Source organism: Corylus avellana, chromosome 2 (genome assembly GCF_965113065.1).
Source record: "Corylus avellana chromosome 2, dhCorAvel1.hap1.2, whole genome shotgun sequence".
NCBI classification, from domain to species: domain Eukaryota; kingdom Viridiplantae; phylum Streptophyta; class Magnoliopsida; order Fagales; family Betulaceae; genus Corylus; species Corylus avellana.
The window spans coordinates 43,721,000-43,742,170 of record NC_142491.1 but is presented as its reverse complement, the minus strand read 5'-3'; the positions used below and the strand labels follow the sequence as shown (position 1 = coordinate 43,742,170).

The 21,171-nt window shown below is 37.5% G+C and overlaps 5 protein-coding genes across 5 annotated transcripts; 2 read left to right on the top strand and 3 right to left on the bottom strand.

Annotated features, from left to right (window-relative positions):
* Positions 1-3: 3 nt before the first annotated feature.
* LOC132167096 (Acyl-CoA N-acyltransferases (NAT) superfamily protein) lies at positions 4-1,073 on the bottom strand. The gene is made up of 2 exons (XM_059577992.2): positions 717-1,073; positions 4-260 (listed from the first exon to the last, which is right to left on the bottom strand). Exons 1-2 carry the CDS (start codon positions 1,071-1,073, stop codon positions 171-173), a joined length of 447 nt encoding a protein of 148 aa, XP_059433975.2. The 3' UTR covers positions 4-170.
* Positions 1,074-1,697: 624 nt separating this feature from the next.
* On the bottom strand, positions 1,698-5,102 carry LOC132167576 (V-type proton ATPase 16 kDa proteolipid subunit). The gene is made up of 3 exons (XM_059578587.2): positions 4,874-5,102; positions 4,509-4,794; positions 1,698-1,984 (listed from the first exon to the last, which is right to left on the bottom strand). The coding sequence occupies exons 1-3, from the start codon at positions 4,953-4,955 to the stop codon at positions 1,852-1,854; spliced, it is 501 nt and encodes a 166-aa protein (XP_059434570.1). The 5' UTR covers positions 4,956-5,102; the 3' UTR covers positions 1,698-1,851.
* Positions 5,103-6,901: 1,799 nt separating this feature from the next.
* LOC132189340 (BTB/POZ domain-containing protein) lies at positions 6,902-11,159 on the top strand. The gene is made up of 4 exons (XM_059604048.2): positions 6,902-7,122; positions 7,222-7,367; positions 9,851-9,966; positions 10,359-11,159. Exons 1-4 carry the CDS (start codon positions 7,010-7,012, stop codon positions 10,962-10,964), a joined length of 981 nt encoding a protein of 326 aa, XP_059460031.1. The 5' UTR covers positions 6,902-7,009; the 3' UTR covers positions 10,965-11,159.
* A 1,312-nt stretch (positions 11,160-12,471) lies between these two features.
* Positions 12,472-15,469, top strand: LOC132168155 (putative E3 ubiquitin-protein ligase RHC2A). Its single transcript, XM_059579295.2, has 3 exons — positions 12,472-13,259; positions 13,710-13,845; positions 15,013-15,469. Exon 1 carries the CDS (start codon positions 12,496-12,498, stop codon positions 13,171-13,173), a length of 678 nt encoding a protein of 225 aa, XP_059435278.2. The 5' UTR covers positions 12,472-12,495; the 3' UTR covers positions 13,174-13,259; positions 13,710-13,845; positions 15,013-15,469.
* A 1,412-nt stretch (positions 15,470-16,881) lies between these two features.
* LOC132168143 (small ribosomal subunit protein eS10z) lies at positions 16,882-19,533 on the bottom strand. Its single transcript, XM_059579236.2, has 5 exons — positions 19,430-19,533; positions 19,147-19,195; positions 18,784-19,063; positions 18,519-18,648; positions 16,882-17,170 (listed from the first exon to the last, which is right to left on the bottom strand). Exons 1-5 carry the CDS (start codon positions 19,430-19,432, stop codon positions 17,093-17,095), a joined length of 540 nt encoding a protein of 179 aa, XP_059435219.1. The 5' UTR covers positions 19,433-19,533; the 3' UTR covers positions 16,882-17,092.
* Between the last annotated feature and the right edge of the window lie 1,638 nt (positions 19,534-21,171).

Sequence of the window (21,171 nt, the reverse complement as noted above, 5' to 3'; positions counted from 1 at the left end):
AGAGATAAGAAATACCTGGAAATGAAATATTCTTATTACTTAAATGCAACACAGAAACAGTTCTGGCTACGAATGACACAAATCCCTTTACGATGAGAACAAAGTAAGCAAAAGAACATCTGCTTAATTAGGTAGTTTACAACTTAACAAACACTTTCCCCAAGCACTCCTCAAAGAGCAGAACTCGTTCCAATATTAGATTTGGCATCTTCTGAGTATAACAGAGAATTCCAGGTGGGGTTTCGCAGAAGAAAAGTGTCCTGCCAAGGGGAAAAAGAAAAGAGCATGAGTTAATTCAAAGCATTGACTAGGCAAGTCCTAGAAACACCATGTTAGAGGAGGCGATATGAGAGCTTGGGTGTTCGGAGGAGTTTGAGCATGATGTATATAAATTGCGGGACAGCTTTCTTTTAGAGATGATGATCACAGAGTCAAACCCTTTGGATGACTAGTTCTGTTCTTACTTCTTAGGCCTGTTTATCATATATACATATATAAATATAGCCGAAAGAATCCAAGAGTTTTTTTTTTGGCCGGGATCAAAATTAGTACTTCTGATCATCAAAACTCGCGTAAAAAACACACAAACTTAAAAATACGCAGAGATAGTCCCAAGACAAAGCACATAGAAAACAAACACGAATTCATTACAAATGTCCAAGAAATCAGAGGAAATTGAGAGAAACCCAGAAAGGGAAATAGAGAAATGAACTGACCGAGACGTAAGAACAGGTTGGTATGACAGAGATGGAGTGGGATTTGGCGTGGTTGAAGGCCGCAACGCAGAGGTGGGAAGCCAAACCTAGGCCTCTCTTGGAAGATGGTACGAAGGTGTGGAACAAGTCCATCACTTTTCCATCGTTCCTGAGCACGTATTCTATGTATGCCTTCTTGTCCTCTGTCTCGAACCTGTGTTGTGCCTCGTTCCACACTATCTTTGGAGCCTCAGCGGCAGCGCCACCCCCTCCTACTCCCGATATTCTTGTCGTTGCCATCCCTCTCTCTCTCTCTCTCTCTCTCTGTGACTCTGCGTTTAGGTCCAAAAGTTTGAAGTTTGAACACGTATGGACCATTTTGAAAAATCAGGACCGTCCGATTTTTATACAAATAAGGTTTTTTTTTTTTTTTTTTCTAAGCTACACACAAGTAATTAATTGAACAGAAGTGGATGAGAGATAATAAACACAATTTTAAGGTAGTCTATTTTTTATTCCACCTTTTTTTTTTTTTAAAAAAAAAAAAAAAAAAAAAAAAGGATAGGAGGACGGGACAGTCGGAGATCAACACCCATCGGCTAAGATTCTCCCACCCATCGCAGTTTGATATATAAAAGTTGAGCAGCAATGGAGGCCTCGCAGAAGAAATATTAGATGTACATTCTGGTGAAGGTTGAGGATTAGGAAGAGGTGATTTTGGCAATTGATTGCAGATATCGTGGAACTGTGAAGAAGATGATGAGGAAGTAATGCATAGCTCTTATGTGAATGCTATACAACTATGATGATGCTGAAATAAAAATTAACTTTTAAATCAATAAAGACTTATAAAAAATAAAATAAATAGTTAATATTCATTACCACATCATTATAGTTATATAACAATAGTATAAAAGTACTAAATATCATTTCTCAATAAATCTAGATATAAAAGAAGAAGACGATGATGATGGCGAAGAAATTAGAGAAAACTCTTAAGCATACTGCCGAATTGTAATGGTAGTAATCCGTTCTTATTTAACAATGTATCGTCACAACTACGCTCATAAAGTACTGTCCGAATAAACTCGTTTCAGTTAAATTTTAATACAGAGAAGCAAAAAAAAAAAAAAAAAATCAAGAAACATGGCCTCCTTTAATCTGCGCGAGATTGGCCTGCTCGGGATGAAAGGATGATCCCCACAATGAGACCATAGAGAGCAAGTGCTTCAGCAAAGATGAGGATCAGAATCATGCCCACAAACAGCTTCGGCTGCTGCGCATTAGCCCTGAAAACAATCCCAAAAACAAAAATATAAGTACAAAAAATCATCTCATGTGGCATGTTATTGAATCTCATTGTTCGTAGTACTACCAACATGTGGCATGGTGTATAATCTTATGAAAAAACATATTGATTCAACTCAAATACAATTTTGTGTCAACAAACATAACTAAAAATGCAACTCAAACAAAAAACATTTCATTCAGAACTGGAAAATAAGCCATAAGATTATTGGAATAGGATCCTCTCCTTCTACTAAAGCAAAGCATCGTCTCTAACAAATGTATTTTCTCATTATATACAAAGAAATGCATAGGAAAGCCATTAAGGTATGTGGAATTCCAAACTAACACTTCTTAACCAGCTTCACTTTACGATTTTCATGCCAAAAGCAAGAGAAGAGAAAAGGAGGATGGGGGGAGGGGGGGCGCAACTCAATTTTTAAAAGGCACTTTCGTCCCCATTGTAGCATGGAAATCAGTTCTAATTCAACAACCAAAAACCACTACATGATCACAAAAATTATACTATGGTGCCTGAGATTGCATCACCAGCACTCAGATGAGTTATAACCAACAATTTCTCCTGAAATGAAATAAAGCACGTCCCACTTCTTAGAATTATGAAGTAATGAGAATTTATTAACTCGATGGCTATCAGAACATTAATCCAGCCTTTCATCACAATTTTATAAGAATAGAACTAGGGGCTGATCAAGGGACCTGAAAATCTGACCCAACTGACGCTGCCAGCTTGAAACCACTAGATATCAATCAGTTTATAATAGTCTAATGGAGCCAATGCAGGCGAATTTCAGAAATAGATGCCCATTAGGTTGGTAGTCAGTTCTTGGAATCATTTGTTCAAGAAAACCCAACCTAACCGACTTCAATAAAAATCCGAATTTCCTGCACTTTTTTAAGTTTTTGAAACCTCAACCAGCCATAGCCTTTGCCGCCCTCGTCAGACCTCACACCTGAAACCCAACACATCCCTTGAACCACCACACCTATGGGTGAACCCAAACCTGACACTCAACAACGTGTGTTAGCCACTGTGACCAAACATGAACCCATGTATCCCAACCGGTGAACATGGACAACCAGGGCCCATGATCACCGTAGCACCTCAAACCCACCGTGTAAACGCCGAGACCTAATCCCCACAATCCTCCAACCTTCAACCGACCTCAACCACCATGAAAGAATCATCCACGGGCATTGAATCACATGACTACCACAAATTGATGATCCAATCACCACATGCTGCCAGTCACCTCTAAAGTCGCCAAAGCTCTGAATTAAGGAAGGACTTTATTTATTTATTTTTTTTTTTTCTATTCGAACTAAGGAAGGACTTGATGATGAACCGGTGGATCTGTTGCCCAATCATCACAGTCTCTTCTCTTTCTTTCTCTTGATTTCCTATTTCCATGGTTTTAATTTGAATCCAAGCCAAACTTAATAACCAAACAGGCCCAAGCAGAAGGTCCAGGAGACAAATATTTGCCCTAATGATACAATGGGCCCACAATGGCCAAATTAAAACTGAAAAGCCAGCCCAATTGGCCAGCCAACCTGCACAGCACCGAGTGCAGACGATGCAGGTCAGCTCAATTTCTGTCCACCGTTCGATGTGGTCCAGTAGATGGTTTCTGATAAGCAACAGCATCAGCTCAGTCACTGGACAGACGAAAACTGATAGCACTGATTAGTGGTCATCCCTAAACTGAACTTAAGTTTTGCCCTCAAGACCAGCAAACAGAAAAAATATGACTTATAATTGGCCCCTAAGATGGGCATTGGGCAACCTAAACCCCAATCATCAGAAGATGCAGCACCCTTCCCATGCACAATTCGAAAGTTTAACACAAATCTAAATTCAAAAGCAAAACTAACACTAAAATGAAATGTAAGCCCCCCTGTATTTTGGTAAATTGAAGCATAAACCCAGTATGCGAGGGGAAACTGATCCCTTCATAAGCAAGGCATCTCTTGCCTTCCAGGTTTATAATAGACAACCATCAAACCTTTCGAACTAAACCATAGACCACTTACCAAATAAAATTTAACCATTCTTTAAATCAACCCACTTTGCGCTCCACTTGATCAGCGAGCTTGTCAACAAGACACCATTTCATTGTTCAACCTTAGGTGAAAATCCCCAGTACCAGTGACCAAAACAAATTCTAGTGGAAAAGATAACAGAGGGATAAATTTGGCACAACTACTTTTATATATTGTGCTCCCCAACCCCAAATGCGCAAAGACATTATTTACTACCTCATATATAGAACACTCAATAGCCAGTCATTCAATAAAAGGTTAAATATTTCACCATGTTACACTTCAAGACAACCAACGTGTTATTTTATTAACGCAATCTCATACTTAATAAAAAAAAAAACTTCACTTTACTTATCGGAGCCAAATGCACTAAAAAGCGGGTAAAAAAATTAAAATTTAAAACAAAAAAAATCATTTTATTAAGTAAAAATAAAAGGTATGGTAGTAGAAAGATATAATCACCGGACTCCGGCGTCACCAACGATCCCAATGGCCATGCCGGCTGAGAGGCCAGCGAGGCCACAAGCAAGCCCTGACGACAAGTGCGCGTAGCCATCAAAGAGATAATACGACTTGGCCTTGGGGTTTATTCCAGTGCTGATAATCACCGCTATGATCAGCCCGTAGATCCCCAACACTCCGGCCATAACCACCGGTACAATTGACTTCATTACCAGCTCCGGCCGCATCACTCCCATGGACGCCACGCCCACTCCGCTCTTCGCCGTCCCGTACGCCGCGCCCATGCCTGAAAAGAGAAATTCGAGGGTTAGGTCGATTAATTTTCTCGGGAAAATGTTTCCCCACGAAAGCAACAGTGGAATTACATGAGAAGACGAGAGCCGCGGCGGCCCCGAGGAAGCCGAAGAAGGGGGCGGTTTCGTCGCCGCTGAAAGAGGACGAAGACATCTTCCCGGTGTTTGGTTGCCGGGATAGGGTGCGCTAATCACAGTTTTGGACAGAATTCTGTTCTTCGTTTGGCTGTCGTCTGCGAGAGGAAGAGATCGGATCGGTGGTGATGATGATTGACTGAGAGAGAGTGGCTGATGAGTCACGGGCACGGAAAGGAAACGTTGGGGTGTGGGTTTACGAGAATGCCCTCGCGGTTACGTGGAATTCTGGCGACAGTTTCTGATGTGGCATGTGCTGATAGGGTCGGCGGGCAAAGGAAGCAAAATGACATCTTTTACGTTAAAATCTAATAAAAACTCCACATTTTGTCCATAAAAATTCATGTAAGAAGATGGTACATCATATTTTTTAAAAAAAAAATACTAAAATCTAATAAAAACTTCATATTTTGTTTATAAGATTCCACGTGATAAGATGTCACGTCATTTTTTTTTGAAGAAAAAAGACAATAAAAAAAAGATGATGTGACATCTTGCCACATAGACTTTTATGGACAAAATATTAAATTTTTATTAAATTCTAGCATATATCTATTTTTTGTGAAGAGAAAAAGACAACAAAAAGAAGATGATGTGACATCTTACTACATAAACTTTAATAGGCAAAATGTAAAATTTTTATTAGATTCTAGCATATCTTTATCTAAAATTCAAGAAAATTAATCCATACAGGAAAATAAGTTTTTTTTTTTTTTTTTTTGTGAAATCGGAAAATATGTAATTTTAAGGGATCCCTTGCAATCCCTTTTATTTTTTATTTTTTGGTTTCTCTTTTCATCTTTTTTTTTTAAAAAAAAAGGCACCACTTTGTACAAACTTTTGCACATGTTACCTTATTGAATAAGTCGAGTTTGGTTTACAACTTGTACACCAAACAATATAAAGCCAATTAGGTCGGAAGAAAGTCTTTTTAGATGGTAAAAGGGTTTGGGTCAATTCTCAATTTTCGATATATGGGTGGTTTTTTGAGCTGGAAAAGCCACAGATCTATTAGGATGGAATCTATAGAACAAAGGATTCTTATTTTATTTCTTCTTTCTGTTTTGCCTTTTTAATCATACTAGATTTTCCTTTAATTTCAATTTAAATATTACACTTGTTTGTTGGAGGATCAATTTTACTGTTATCACATGGCATCATTTACACATTTAGATCAATTAGTACATTTGCAATACAATTCTTGCCTACGGGAAAAATACATTTTATCCCTTAAACTATTTACTCATTTACACTTTTAACCCTAATGTTTAAAAAGTGACACTTTACCCCCTCCAAACTTTCAAATTGTTGCAATTCGACCATTTTTTCCTAAAATGCCCCTATTCCAAGTTTAAAAAAATAATAATAATAATTAAGGGGTGGTTTAATTTTTTTTATTATTATTATTATTATTTTAAACTTGAGATAGGGTCATTTTGAAAAAAAAAAAAAAAAGTCAGAATAGTCGAATTACAACAATTTGGAAGTTTGAGGGGGTAAAGTGTTACTTTTTAAACATTTGAATTAAAAGTGTAAATTAGTGGATAGTTCATAGGATAAAGTGTATTTTTCCCTAGGTTTTTATGTCACGTGACATTAACAACTAAAGCTGAAAAATTTTATGTCACGTGACTTTAACATTACTATTATTATTATGGATAGAGTTTTCCTTTAAATTGAGTTTGAGAAACTTAATTTAACACAGTCTATATAAATGACATGTGTCTATTTTTTAATAACAATTGAAATGCACATTTGCATTTTATATGCTCAAATAATATATGTCATTTTTATAGAATAAGTTCCAGGAATTTTTTCCGACCCAATTTAGATGAAAACTATTTATTCGAAATTTGGATTACAAATTTACAAAACTTTTTACCTCGCGGCAAAAGAACATGTATTCACTATTCACGAAGTATGACATGTTCAACGGACACAATAGAAAAAGACGTAATTCGTAAGCACAAAGTCTTCGCGGCTTCCCCTGTCTGTCCCTCTCTCTCTCTCTTTCTCCCCCTCAAAAGCACAGTTAGACTTGCAGACTGAGAGAAGAGAGAGAAGCGCGTAAAGATGGCCGATTCCAAGGTGGAGACGATCTCAAGACTGGCGCAATGGAAAATCGACAATTTCGGACCCTGCTCTTTCAAAAAATCCGAGCCTTTCAAGGTCGGAATCTGGAACTGGTAACCCAACACCCCCCCCTCTCAGTATTTGTGGATGTAATTATGTGTGTGTCGTTGAATTTTGAGCTGGTGGTTGATGTTTTGGAGATGGGTTTGCAGGCATTTATCCATAGAGAAGAATCGGTACCTCTACATTCGCCTATTTCCAGAGCCCTCGCGGGTCTCCAAGGAGCAGCCTCCGCTTGCTCGCTTTGTCCTCCGAGTCTCTAACACTGGCGCTAACCGCAGGCCCTACATCTCCCCAAGTATGCATCGCTTTGTTCTCTTCCTCCCTCTTGTTATCGGCATATGTGCATGTTGAGTTGTGTTTTTTTTTTTTTTTAGTTGGATAATTAAGTTTTAGGATCATAGCAGGTATTGGGAATTTCTAGTATTTGGTTGATATATATAAAGGAAAAATGTACTTTAACCCCCCGGAGTTGTACACTTTTTCGATCTCGTCTTTACGTTTAAAAAGTGACGATCAACCCACCAAAGTTTTGAACAATTAGCAAATTTGCCCATTCGCTAGCCTTCAAATGCATTGCATGTGATTTTTTAGGGGATGAAGTCTTCAAAATGCCCCTATAAGGTGTTAAAAAGAAAAAAAGTTAAATACAAATTAAAAAAATAATAATAATTAAACCCCCCCTCCAAAAAAAAAAAAAAAATAGGGTGACCGAAACCACCCCATAAGCCATTTGGAGGTGTCCGGTCACCCTCATTTGGCCGGGATGGGGGTGGCCAAAACCATCTCCAAATGCTTAGGGGTGGTCTCGTGGTTCCCCGTTTAAAAAATAAAAAACAAAAAATTGTATTTAAATTTTTTTGTTTTTTTTTTTTTAACACTTTAAACCCTAGGGCATTTTGGGGACTTCATCCACCCCCTTAGGGGCATTTTGGAGACTTCATCCCCTAAAAACTCACATGCAATGCACACGGATTATTTTCCATCTTTCCTGACGAAAAATGCTAACAAATGGGCAAACTTGCTAATGGTTGAAACTTCGAGGAGCCAATTGCCACTTTTTAAACAATGGAGGTGAGATCAAGGTAAACCTTTATGCAGGCCAGGAACTGAGATGCAGAAGATGTTTTGTTCTTAATAATGTATAATAATTTGTATTGTAATATGATGGGGATAACTACTTGTTAGGGAGATTAAAGTGAGATTGTGATATAACATGTTGAGACAATATTATATTCACCGCTCACTTTTGTTCTTATTACTCCGACGTGAGATTCTATCATAGGTGACACTCTAACACTATTATATATACGTTGTTACAATGAATTGAGAAGCCAATGTGTGTTTTGAAGAAATCTTAGTTGCTTGCTCTTTTTGTGTGTGTATGCCTGTGTGATATTAACTTGGACTACTACTTGTATGGGGATGGGATTTGAGATTTGATGGCAAGTTGGCAAGTCAGTTTAGGACTCTGCTTGTTGTGGATGAAACACAAACTTAGCTAAATATGTGTCTGCACTCTAATTTTGATCAATGCATGATTGTTTTGCAGATATATAAGTTATAATAACATCTGTATCTGAGGTTGGCTAACTAAAAATTAAAAAGCATCCGTATTATAGTTTTAAAAAAAGGTAGCAAAAGCCATAAGGAATATAGCTAATGGAGAGTAGATAAGGTAGTGTCTATTTGATTGCTGTGACAAACTACATCGATTTTTAAACTGATCCCATTTACTTAAACCTAACTCTGCTCTTAGTCTGCTGGCTAGGAGGCATGGCAACACTAGAATCTTGCACAAAGGAGATGAAACTGTGAGGATGTACCTTGATGCCCCAATAGAGTGGAGGTATTCATCAAAAAAAAAAAAAAAGTAAGAGGGGACAAAAGGCAAAGTGGGGTGGGTTTTTTAGTGGTCGGTTGACCCAGTTTCTTGTCAAAAAGAGATGTACTAGATATAGGCAAGATTTGAGACACAAACAGATGCCAACAGGAATGTTTTGTCCTTAAAAAGTTGGTTGAACATCTTGTGATCAAGTGTTCAACCACATGCTATATTTCTTACTTTTTTTGTGAGAAAATCACATGATCTTTTTGCCCCAGTGATTCCTTGAGGTGGATCTCACTTGTTCCCCTGCATCTATTATGCTAGAATTTTGACAGATGGTCAGGGTCTTGTTGTTTGAACTGGATGAGATCTATTTCTTAGTAGATAGATTTTGCTCGGTGTTGCTGAACCTAGTGTGCAATGACTCGAGTTAAAATAAGCAGGTACCATGCTGTTTCCCATTTAATTTTTGTTTTGAACGCTCAATTGAACTCTTTGTACTCCATATTATAGGTATGCAAAGCTTCTGTGCTGCTCTTTTCTACAATATGTTTCTGTCTTTCTTGCAAATAATCTAACTCTTGTCTCTTAATCTGGTTTTTAGTTGACAGCATGTAGTTGTTATACCTTCATTTTTTTTCAAAAGAAAAAAAAGAAAAGATAAGAAAAGGAACTTTAAAGTATAATGCTATAATGAGCCACTGAGTAGTGTTCTTGTAAATATTACATACAGAGGAGATGAAGTCAGGCTGCAATTATATTACAGTGGGTAAAATAAAACAAAGGTTTGACCTACTTGACACAAAGAAGTAAAATCAGTTCTAAGAAGTTGTTTATTGATCATCCAACATAGAGTATTGAAATTCATGTATCTTATTTTAAGCTCCAGTGTGGTGATATATGTTTTGCATATAAGCATCAGGTGGATAATGCTGTATTGTGTCATACTGCAGTTCATGAGAGACTACTTCGGACATCCGAAGACTTTGTTTGGCCTGTTGATTCCACGTTCCTTGGTCGCTTCATCATTGACGTTGAGTTTCTGGACCTGAAGATCTGCCCTCTGAATGTGAGTACCTTTCTGTAGTCTTATTTGAGGTGCTATGACGTTGGTTTGTGCAAAGTTGTTTTAGTGAAAAGTTGTTAATGTGCTCTTGGAGATCCGGCTTTAATATGAATGCATTCAAATGTATGTCGTATAATTTCTCTAGTGGCAGAAAGTTGAAATTGTGAGCCTTTCAAATTTACTTGTTTCCAGTCTGCTTCCTCTATGATGAAGTAGCTTTTAACAAAAAAATACATTTTAAATGAATTTATTCTATTTTTTTTAAAAAAAAAAAAAAAAAAAAAAAGCGCTTAGGAAATCATGCATCGAAACAAACTCAAAGTGCGTCATAATTTCTTTAAACCTTGATATGCCTTTGCTTCATTAATTGTTGGTCTTTGCGTGCTTAAACACAGGGTGGGGAATCCTGTTCTATATGGCCCAGTGATGGGATGATGCAATCTTTGTCAGCCCAAAGCACTCTTCGGTGTCTCTCTCGTATGCTTGATGAGGCCATCCATGCTGATCTCACCATTAACACTGCTGACGGCACTTTAAGATCTCACAAGGCAGTTTTGTCTGCAAGTTCTCCCGTGTTTCATAGCATGTTCCATCACAACCTCAAGGAAAAAGAATCCTCCACAATCTACATAGAAGACATGTCACTGGAATCTTGCATGGCCCTCCTCAGTTACATTTATGGAACCATAAAACAAGAGGATTTCTGGAAGCACCGGCTGGCACTACTTGGGGCAGCCAACAAATATGACATTGCTGACCTCAAAGACGCGTGTGAGAAAAGCCTCTTGGAAGACATTAACTCAGGAAATGTTCTTGAGAGGCTGCAAGAGGCTTGGCTTTACCAGTTGGACAAGTTGAAGAAAGGATGCATGATGTACTTGTTTGATTTTGGCAAGATATATGATGTTAGAGATGAAGTTAATAACTTTTTCAGGCATGCAGACAGGGAATTGATGATGGAGATGTTCCACGAGGTGCTTACAGTTTGGAAGCCTGTATAAAATACTAACATGGGAATCATAGGTACCTGTATATATACTGCTGCATATATGAGCATGCTAGGTTTTGCATGTCAGGAAGCAATAGTTTCAGTTGTTTAAGAATGTTTTAATTTGGGACCATTGTGAATCTTGATCTGGGGATAACAATCCTGTAATTATGTTTGAAGTAAATGAGGCAGTGTTTTGTTGCTCCTATCTATGTGTTTCACCTCGAATGTTGTCTCATATCATGTGCGCTCTTAGGCAAGAATATGGGTGGCCTCTCCTATTGTTGAGTATTTAGATTATATTGGTCCTCTGTTAAATTATCATTTGTTTTAATAGTTTAAACAGTTAGAAAATGAGAATTTAATAATTTAATTAAAATTTTAACTATTTGTTAAAAATACTATTATCATTCGTCAAGTATATTTACCTTTTTTTAATAAGTCAATAAGACGAAGATATTTATGGCCTTATGGGTGCAATAATTCATATAACTATCTTTAACATGAAAACCCACTTATTAAGATTAAGAGGCAAAGATAAGTACGTTGAAATCCCAAAAATACACACAATTTCCACACTCCTTTTACCCTCATATTCACCATTAACTTCGCTCTTACTTGATTTTTTTTATATATGATTCAAAGAAAAAGGCTAGAAATTACACTTTTATGTAGTCAATATATATTTTGTTTGTGGCAGTTTATTTATTTTGTTTGTTTTTGTCTATGCAAATCAACCCTTAATGGATTAGCCTTTATTGAAATAAATATGAGAAACTTCACAAAATCTCCCCGCGCGTTTTGAAATTATCCCTTTCAATATTTAAAAACTCTCAATTTAAGGTATCAAACTTTTAATTTTTTCCAATGTCCTCACTATGTTAGGATTTTCTATTACATCTTGTCAAAATTCCTAAAATACTCATTTTTGTATAATAATATTTTTTTTCAAAGATTCATATGTAGATATTTTTGCAAATTCCATTAAATCCTGACCAACATATAAATCTTTGCAATTTTTCTTTTTCTTTTTTCATAATAATAATAAAAAGGATAATTTAAAAATTTTAACAGGATTTAACCAAAAATCCTAACGGATGGATAATATTACAAAAAAATGGAAGTTCCATATACGAACTAAATTGAAAGTTTTTAAACTTTAGAAAGTAATTACAAAAGTGATGAAAGTTCAAGGAATTAAGTGAAATTTTTTCAAATATATAAATGTAAGAGTTGATTGGTACTGTTACATCAGCAGAGTGAGATAATAATAAATTAAAAGTATGATTTATAGCATACTTAATCCCTAATTCTTAATCCCTAATTTAATAATTGATTTGCACGGTCACATCATCGGAGTGAGATGTTATAGAGTTAGAGTAGAATTTGTAGTCCTTAATTTAGAGATGAGATGTTATAGAGTTAGAGTAAGATTTGTAGTCCTTAATTTAGAGATAAAAGAAAAAGAAAAAAAAAAAATCATATTTCTCAAACCTTCTTTGCCAAGAAACCATCTTCGATCACTCTCTGTACTATCTCCACCGATGGAATCCATATACGAATACCACATCTGCAGGGAAGAGCAAGAGCAAGACGACGACAATCACATACAACTCCCCTGCGATTGTTTCCTCATCCACCTGTACTTCCGCCATGTGCTCCAAGTGGATTACCCACAACGCGCTGTCATCCCCATGGCCTCCTTTTGCCAGCCATTCCTGGTACCATGCGACGCCTTCTTTGCTCTCGGCCCGACAATCTTGCACGACATGTTCTCCGAAACGGGGGTGTCTCAGGACTTCTTGGAAGCGGCTACGCCTCACATACTGTCCTTTGCCTTGGACATGGTTGAGGAGGGCACAACCCGTAGCGCCGGGGGTGCCTTGTTGCCTGTGGCTTTGGTGGTTCTGGTTGCGACACCCTATGACGACCGCGACGAGATCGAGAGGGCAATAAGGGAATCGACGGAAGAAGCCCGGAGTGTGATTGTGACAGTGCCAGCGACTAAGTCGTCCATTGATGAGGCGTTGAGGAATGTGAGAATTGACGACGGTTCTTGTCCGACGAGAGAATGTAGCATTTGCTTGGAAGAGTTCTGTAATGGGTTGGAGCCGGAGGTTGTCTGCATGCCTTGCTCCCATGTTTATCATAGGAGTTGTATTGTCCGGTGGCTGCAGACGAGTCATTTGTGTCCGATGTGTCGCTTTCCGATGCCAACTTGATTACAGTTCATAAATTGGTTTAATTGGGGCAATTTTTTCAGTACAGTAATATTGGAGGCTGCTGGTGGTGGAGGCGAATTCGAAAGGTAAATTATTTAAAACATTTCGGATTTACTGGTACATAGACATCAACCTAGTGATCGATCATCATTGATTTATTGAGCTGCCATTAGCATTCATATAAAATTACTAATCTCTTGGTGATTGCAAACTTTCTGTTGCATTGGAAAATTGAGTATGAAATGGGACAAATTTTTCATTCAACATGCTCTATTAAAAATGAAGGTGGGTTGGACGAAATTCTTCCGATCCAATTTGAAGGAAAACTTTGTTTGCAAATACAAGCTCCTAACGGCCTTGTGTTGATCAGCTATAGTAGTTCTGTCTCAATTGTTATTGTTCTTTCTATGTAGTTGCCTGTTTTAAATTTGTTCTGTCACTAAAGCTATCAATTCTCTCTGGATGTCTACCTTACTAATGATCAATGATGAGATTTTAGTTGGATATTATAACTAAACATTTGTAGCACCATCCAGGCAAGGGAAATGGGCTAGCTGTGCAGAGCAAAAGTGGAAGCAGGGCCACAGACTCTCACACTCAAAGAGCGTTTGCACTTGATTTGGGGATTTAAGGCGCAGGGCTAGCTGGACCGGAAGAGAATGTTGGGACCAGGTACTTTTTGTTGCTCATTATCTTTCCAACTATACCATCATTTGTGAAAGTTTTGGCACCTTGAGTTCCTTGCAGCTCAATACTGTAAGTATTAAGTTTTATGATTGTTTGTTTTAATTTCACATATGATTCTTATCAATGATGATAAAAAGGGTTTATATCGAATGAATCCTCTTATGCTACTGACTACAACTCTAAAGATAAGGGCAATATCTCATACATCTTTTGCGCTTGTTGCTCCCATAATTCTTGGAAAAATAGTTCCTGGGACTCCCATTCGAATCATTCCAAGAGCTCCTGAATCTCTGCTTTTGTTCTCGTTTCAACCCCTTTTGTTGAGCTCCTGTCAAATCTAATGTAGATTCAAGTATATCATATCCTGATTCTACCATGTCCCATAGATCTATGGAAACAAATAAAGTCTTCATCTTTATACACAAAAAATCATAATTCTCGAACCTTGAACATTACTCCAGTTTACACTAGTCAAAGTCTCCTTTGTTTTCTTTTCGACTTTCTGCCCTAAACTCTCCTTTAAACGTGACTCTATTGCCAAATCTGTTGGCTGGATGTTCCAGCAAGACGATCACCAAATGGCTGTAAAGTAGACAAAGAAAACAAAAGGCAAGAAGAGGAAATATTGACGCAGAATTTTCTGCAGAAAGAGAGCTCAAAAACAGAGGAGGTGGAGATATGAACTGAACTTTTTCTTCTTCTATTTTCTACATCTTCTTTTCATACAAGCTACCTTTTACACTTTTAAGAATACAAACTTTCTACAACATACATGTGGGCTAAGTTAAAGTCATTCATTTTCACCTAACACAAACCAAGGTTAACAAAATACTAAAGTAAAACAGGAAATTTCAAGGCATATTATCCGTAACACAACGGCACTACTAAGACGGTTAGAATGACATAATGGAGTTCCTAAACATTGTTGGTTCGATTTCAGACACAGCCACATTATTGTGTTGATAAACATTTCAATATAGATGGAGCAAAAGCATGTGATGAAATGGGGTAAAATTATAACATCTTGGGGATTAATTGACAAAACTGTGCACATGTATATTTCTCTTGTTGACTTTACACTTTTATTCAGATTTCATGTCTGTGACAGTGAAACTCTCTTGCATTCATATTAATTTTCTGTTTATTCCACAGGATATAATAGAATTTTGTTTGCGATAAACATGGTGAATGAGAACCGTACATGGATGAGAAGTGTATCACACTTGCGGAGTTTGCAGCTACAGCTGTTGATTTTCCTAAGACTGGGCAGCAGCTTTGTCGCCATGCCTCCATGGGAAAGAGGATTACCAATCCTACAAGTCGACTAAGATTTTGGGAAGACTTTATTGCCAGATTAAGGAGGCTTATGATCAAGATGTTGCTACTTGCAACATCTTCAGAGCTAAAAATTTTGTTCCTGCTCAAGTACCTTTTGATACAGATGTTGTCGTTCCAGGATCTACTGATTTCATTATGGAGGCATGGGATCAAAAGTGCTCTTATCATGGGTAGCTGAATGGTCTACTAGGACAGTATGTATAAGGTGAAGAGGGAAGAAGAGATTGTAACTACGCACATCTGCTCCTTGCCCAAGTACAACACTAGGAAGCTCAAGGAGAAGCTCAAGCATTCCTACAGTGCTATGAAGAAAGAGTTCAGGAAAAAGTACACCCCCTAACAACATTTTTAATAGGTAGCATTTCTCAAGTATTCATGGAAATTTCATAAGTTTAGAATTTACAATTTTTTGAAAAGAAAATTCTTGTATACCCATATTTGAACATTTGCACTTAGAGAGAGAGAGAGAGGGGGCCCTCTAGGCCCATTAGACGGATGCTAATTGCGGCTATAGGAATCAACTTTTTCTTCAAGTGTTCAAGGCTGCCCCCATATTTCCTTTCTATTGCTCTAGGCCCTTTACTTGGACAGGTTCGGGAGGCAGCTCCTTTTGTTGTTGGGCTCGGCTGGTTAGCTGGGCTAGGCTTGGGCTCGAAGTTTCTCGACCATTCGGATAGTACGCCAGCATGGGCCATTGTGCGTGCATTCAGCCTGTCTGGGCTAATGTATCCTTTTTAATTGGGCGTCAGCCCATCATGCGGGTTTACTCATCGGAGCTTTTTCCTATGAAGAGATTAAGGGCCCAAGGTTCGAGCCTGGCCATTTCGGTGAACAGCACGAGGAAATGAATCCCCGTGTTAATCTTCCTTTTATCCATGGCTGCACCTGCACCATCTGCCTGAAGGACTACCCATAGGAGACTATAAATTATAATTATATTTTAATTAATGGATAAAGATTCAAACCTAGAGCATTCACATACTATCTTTAATAAAGTAATTCCAAATACAAAGTAAAGATCATATATATCATATATGATTATAATATATTATTTATTGATATTGTCTATATTATCATTTGAATTGTTGATATGATAATTTGGTATTTGATTAGTGACTTTAATGGTATTTGAATTGTGGATTTAGAATATTTGTAATTTGTGGACCTGGATTTAGGTCGAATAACAAGTCCCCAAATACTTTTGGGTTTGCCACTGGTGTTTCTGTGCAGTGTCAATCTTCTTTTGGTTTTCAGATTTTGCATTTTCGCATTTCTTGCTTTTATTTAGGACCTCGTGGATGGTTTGTACTCATGGTTATCTACTATGTCACTTTCTGATAAATGTTACATTTAATATAAATACAATCTCAGTTTATTTCCTAGTATCCGTACTAGTTCTTTACTTTTTTTTTCTTTTTTTCTTTTTTTGCCAGACGAAAAAATCATTGGATATCTTCTCTGAAAAAACAAAGGACGGAGGTTTAAGACCAGTTTGGTAAATATGCTTTCATTAGAATTGAACTAAACAAAACTGAAGGAAGAAAGATGAATTAAACAAAACGGCATAAATGCAAACCCAAATCATGGGACTCCATGGTTCTTCATCCTCCTCTTTTGAGTTTATAAGATTCCGGACTAGATCCTTGTATTTCAAACCTCTTCCGAAGCATCACAAATGGCATAAAACTTAAATTATGTAGATAATGCTTGAAAACTAGTATTAAAAGGTAATTCAGAAACCAGGAAAATTAAATAGTAACTATTACCCATCCAACATTTAACATTTTCAAACAAAAAGAAAAATTGCTATTGAACTCCCCCACATGCAGCAAATGAAAAGGATTCTGCTTAAAAATCGAACTGTCAAAACCTTGCAATGTCGGAATCATCACTCTCAAGCAAGATTTGAGCTCTCTGGGGCCCCACCAACACCACCAGATCCACGACCAAAGCCAGGCCTTCCACCAGGACCCTGCAAGTTTGGCGCAAGAAACATAATCAATAGAGAAACTTCCGAAACTATAGTCCCATAAAAGACATGTAGGCTGCCTGAACAAACAAGTCATCCCCAATTTTTTTACAAATAACACAACCACCAATGGACATCTGGTGACTTACAAACTATAATCTCACATATTTCCCAATCAACTTAGAACCTATTTGAGATTGCATATGAGAAATAGAGCTTTTATCTAAAAAAGCTTCATTTGTAAGTTTCACCCAAAATGCAATTTTGGGCTTTTTAGAACAAAACGCGTTAAAAAAAAAAAGTGTACTTTAAACTTTTTTACCAGACAGACCTATTTTTTAAGTACTAAAAGCACTTTTAAGCTCCTTAACACAATCCCAAACAAGCTCTTAAAATATTACAAATAATTATTCAAATGTAAACAGTATCTGCAAGATTAAAATAACAAAGACTAGAATGGACAGAAAGAGTGATACTATTAATGGGCAGCTAACAATCATCAGGCAGTCAAAATTCTTAGGCTACCATATGTAGGATTGACCTCCTCGATTGTTTTTATAAAAAAACGACAAGACACCTGAGACGATAATAATTAGGGCATAGCACTAATGCATTCTATTTAGCTATAACTCCACATACAATCTAACTTCTACCTCACATCAACACAATTTAATCATTTCTCCTTTTGACCACAAATGGAAAGCTGCCAATGTGTCTCAAAATTTTCTGTTGGCTACTCAAACATCATTTCATAACACATTAAGAGGCAACTTGTTCAAACAACTAGATGAACATCAGAAACCATGCTATAAATAGAGTCAGATCTTGGTTGACAAACTGAACCAAATGAACCCAGCATTATTAACACATGATACCGCAAGAAAATAAAAAATAAGGGGGCTTAGAGAAGCCATGGGGTGGGGGGACAGGAAGCAGGGGTCAAAGACCCAAATCCTCCTTCCACACAGGTTCAGACCAGAACTTCCCCATTGTAATGGGCTGATGTACCAGTGGGCTATAATAATTACTCTTGTATGCAGCAGCAAAAACTTGTCTAAACTCTGAACTGCAGGAAAGTAAACACCAACCCCATTGGCTTAAAAGAAAACTGGATACACTAGTTTCCCTCGCTCAATGGACTCACCAAACCCATCAAACCTAACCTATAAATGGCATATTTGAAGAAAAGGAACAATGTAAAAGAAACATCATGGTGTCACTAAGAAAGAACCAATTTGTATGTTCCCCTCTCAACCTTTGGCACCAAAAATATGATACATACAGCAATAAAATCACACAAACATAATAGATGCCAAAAGAATATACTAAAGAAAGACCACAATAAAATTACCCCAAAACTAGGCCGGTAGTCAGCAGGCGCTCCACCCTTGTCACCAAAGTCACCACCTGGAGCACGGGGACCTCCACGGTACCCATCTCGGTCGCCAAATCTCCTCTCTCCCTCAAAACGAGGAGGGCCACTGATTCATTGCAACAATTTTCAATTAATCACACAAACGCTCCAAAAAATACAAATTTAAAAACAAACCTATATCATATCACAATCAATTAGAGCAATATCAGTACCCAATCCACCACAGAGAACAAGAATTTACCGGGGGCGATCTCCGGATGGGCCACCAAAGGGCCGACCGGTAGGCCGGGCCTGCTTTTTCAGAGTGGCTGGCACAATCTCTGAGGGAAGGTTGAGGTAAGTCCTGAGGAACTCAATGCCGTCGTTAGTGAGATACCAGTAGTAGTGCATCCAAGCAAAGGTCTCGCGCACGTACGCCTTGGACTTGAAGCTCTGCATCAGCTTTATTACCTGTAGATTCGGCACATCGATTTCCGGGTGCTTCGCCAGATTGAAGTCCTTTTTGGCATAGCAAACTCCCTCTGAACACAAACATTAACACAGAATTCAACAATTAAGTATAGAGATAGCTACATAGCATATGTATGTACGTATATAGAGAAACCTTGGAAGAGGTACTTGGAGATCTCACGCCGATTCTTCTCTGTAATGATCTGATAGGGAAACAATTAGACAAGTCAGAGACCGATTTTATATCTGTTTGGATGCCAAGAAACTGCGGAAAAGGAAAGGAAAATAATTTGAAGGCTTTAGACTTTCATCTAAAACCCTAATCACATGCGTTTCGTACATTTTCATTTTCCTTTCCTTTCCTAGGAAAACTTTCTCGGCAATCAAACAGAACATATAACTCTTTCACAGACAAAGTGACAGTGAGTGAGAGGTACCATGGTTGCGATGAGGTTGAGGACGCGAGGGTAAGACGAGGCGGCTAGCTCTCTGTCACGTCACACGGGAGTAAGGCTGAGGTTATATGGGGATAACTTCTACAAGCCCTGCCAATCAAAGCTGGCCACCTAAGATTATTTCACCAAACCATAACACTAAATTACATAGCTTTTTTCAATTTTTATTTTTATTTTTATTTTTATGTTTATTTTTTTTGGTAATATGGAGGAAGGCTAGCGAGCCACCCTTGGGTGGAGGTGGGTACGCAACCATCCCAGGCAAATTTTGGGTGGCTCTCTGGCCACCCTAGATGGGCCGAGGCTGGCCGCGCGACCACTTTAGCCCATCTAGGGTGGCTCTCCGATCACCCCAAATAGAGATGGGGTGGCCAGCAAGCCACCCCTTCAATTTTTGTTTTTAAAGAAATTTAATTGGTTTTTTATTTTTATTTTTTTCTTTTGAAACTTGGTATAATTTGGTGTGATAGTGTTTTCTCTTTAAACTTGGGTTTATTCTAAAATGTTATGGTGCCACTTGCCCAATGGTAAGCACAAAGGGGTGGCTTTGTGCCACCTCCGTATAGAAGTCACTCTCAATACTATGATTTATATTTTTGTCTTCTTTTTATTTTTAAAAATTAACTGTATTTTTTAAAATTAAAATTAATTCTTAAAGAATAAATTAATTTTTAAGAATAAAATAATACAAAAGTCCTTGTATGCTCATAATAGTTAGCACAAAAGTTATTTATTATTATATATATATATTTTTTAATGAAAATCTAAGGATTCCATTGACTAAAGATCACGAGAATAAAGCTCTTACAGAGTATAGTAAAAAGCTTTTACATCACTGCAAAAATCATAGCCACATGCTATGAGATTACAAAGTCATAAATATAAACAAAATTAAATACACTTAAAGAGCTGACCTGCTTTGAGTAGACTAGATCTGAAATATTAGTCAAATTTCCTAACAAAATTTATTTAAACTGGCTGTGAGATATAAACCCTCACACTCAGGCCGTGAAAAATAACCTTTCACCCCGAATTATTTATCTTCACTCATGAGAGTAGATCTAGAAAGATAAAACTCTTATTCAAAACACAAACAAACAACCAGCAAACAACATCAGCGGCCAATGAGGAGATGAATGGCACAACAAGATGAAAGGTGGATGGATGCATAGCGGAGAGGCCGAAGTTGCTGATATAGTTAGAAAACACTTACAAACATAAGGAAAAATAAAAAATAAAAAACAGAAGGGTAGAAGTAGGAGTAAGGAGTTGAAGGGGAATAAGAGAGGAAGGAGCAAATCTTGCTCCTTCCTCTTCTTAAAACTGTTTTATGAGGAGAATGACCGCTAGACGGCTCATCCCTCTTGCTAGACGGCTCATCCCTCTTGCTTCTTGTTTATATGTCAATGTATGAGGTACTCGAATTGCTACTTGATTCTTGAACATGAAAATATTTTGTCTGGAAACGCTCATTCTAAATCCAGGACTACTACGACTCCACAATGCAACGCGCTTACAAAAGTTATCTTTTCTAGATCTAAGATAGATACGATCATACGACTCCACAATGCAACGTGTTTACAAAATTTATCTTTTGAGCATCCGTAATAGTTATCACAAAAGTCCTACATATGCTCATAATAGTTATCAAAAATCTTAATCGACTTATAAAAATTTAATTTCCTCAAATATTTTAAAATCTCTTTTTGAAGTACTACAACTCT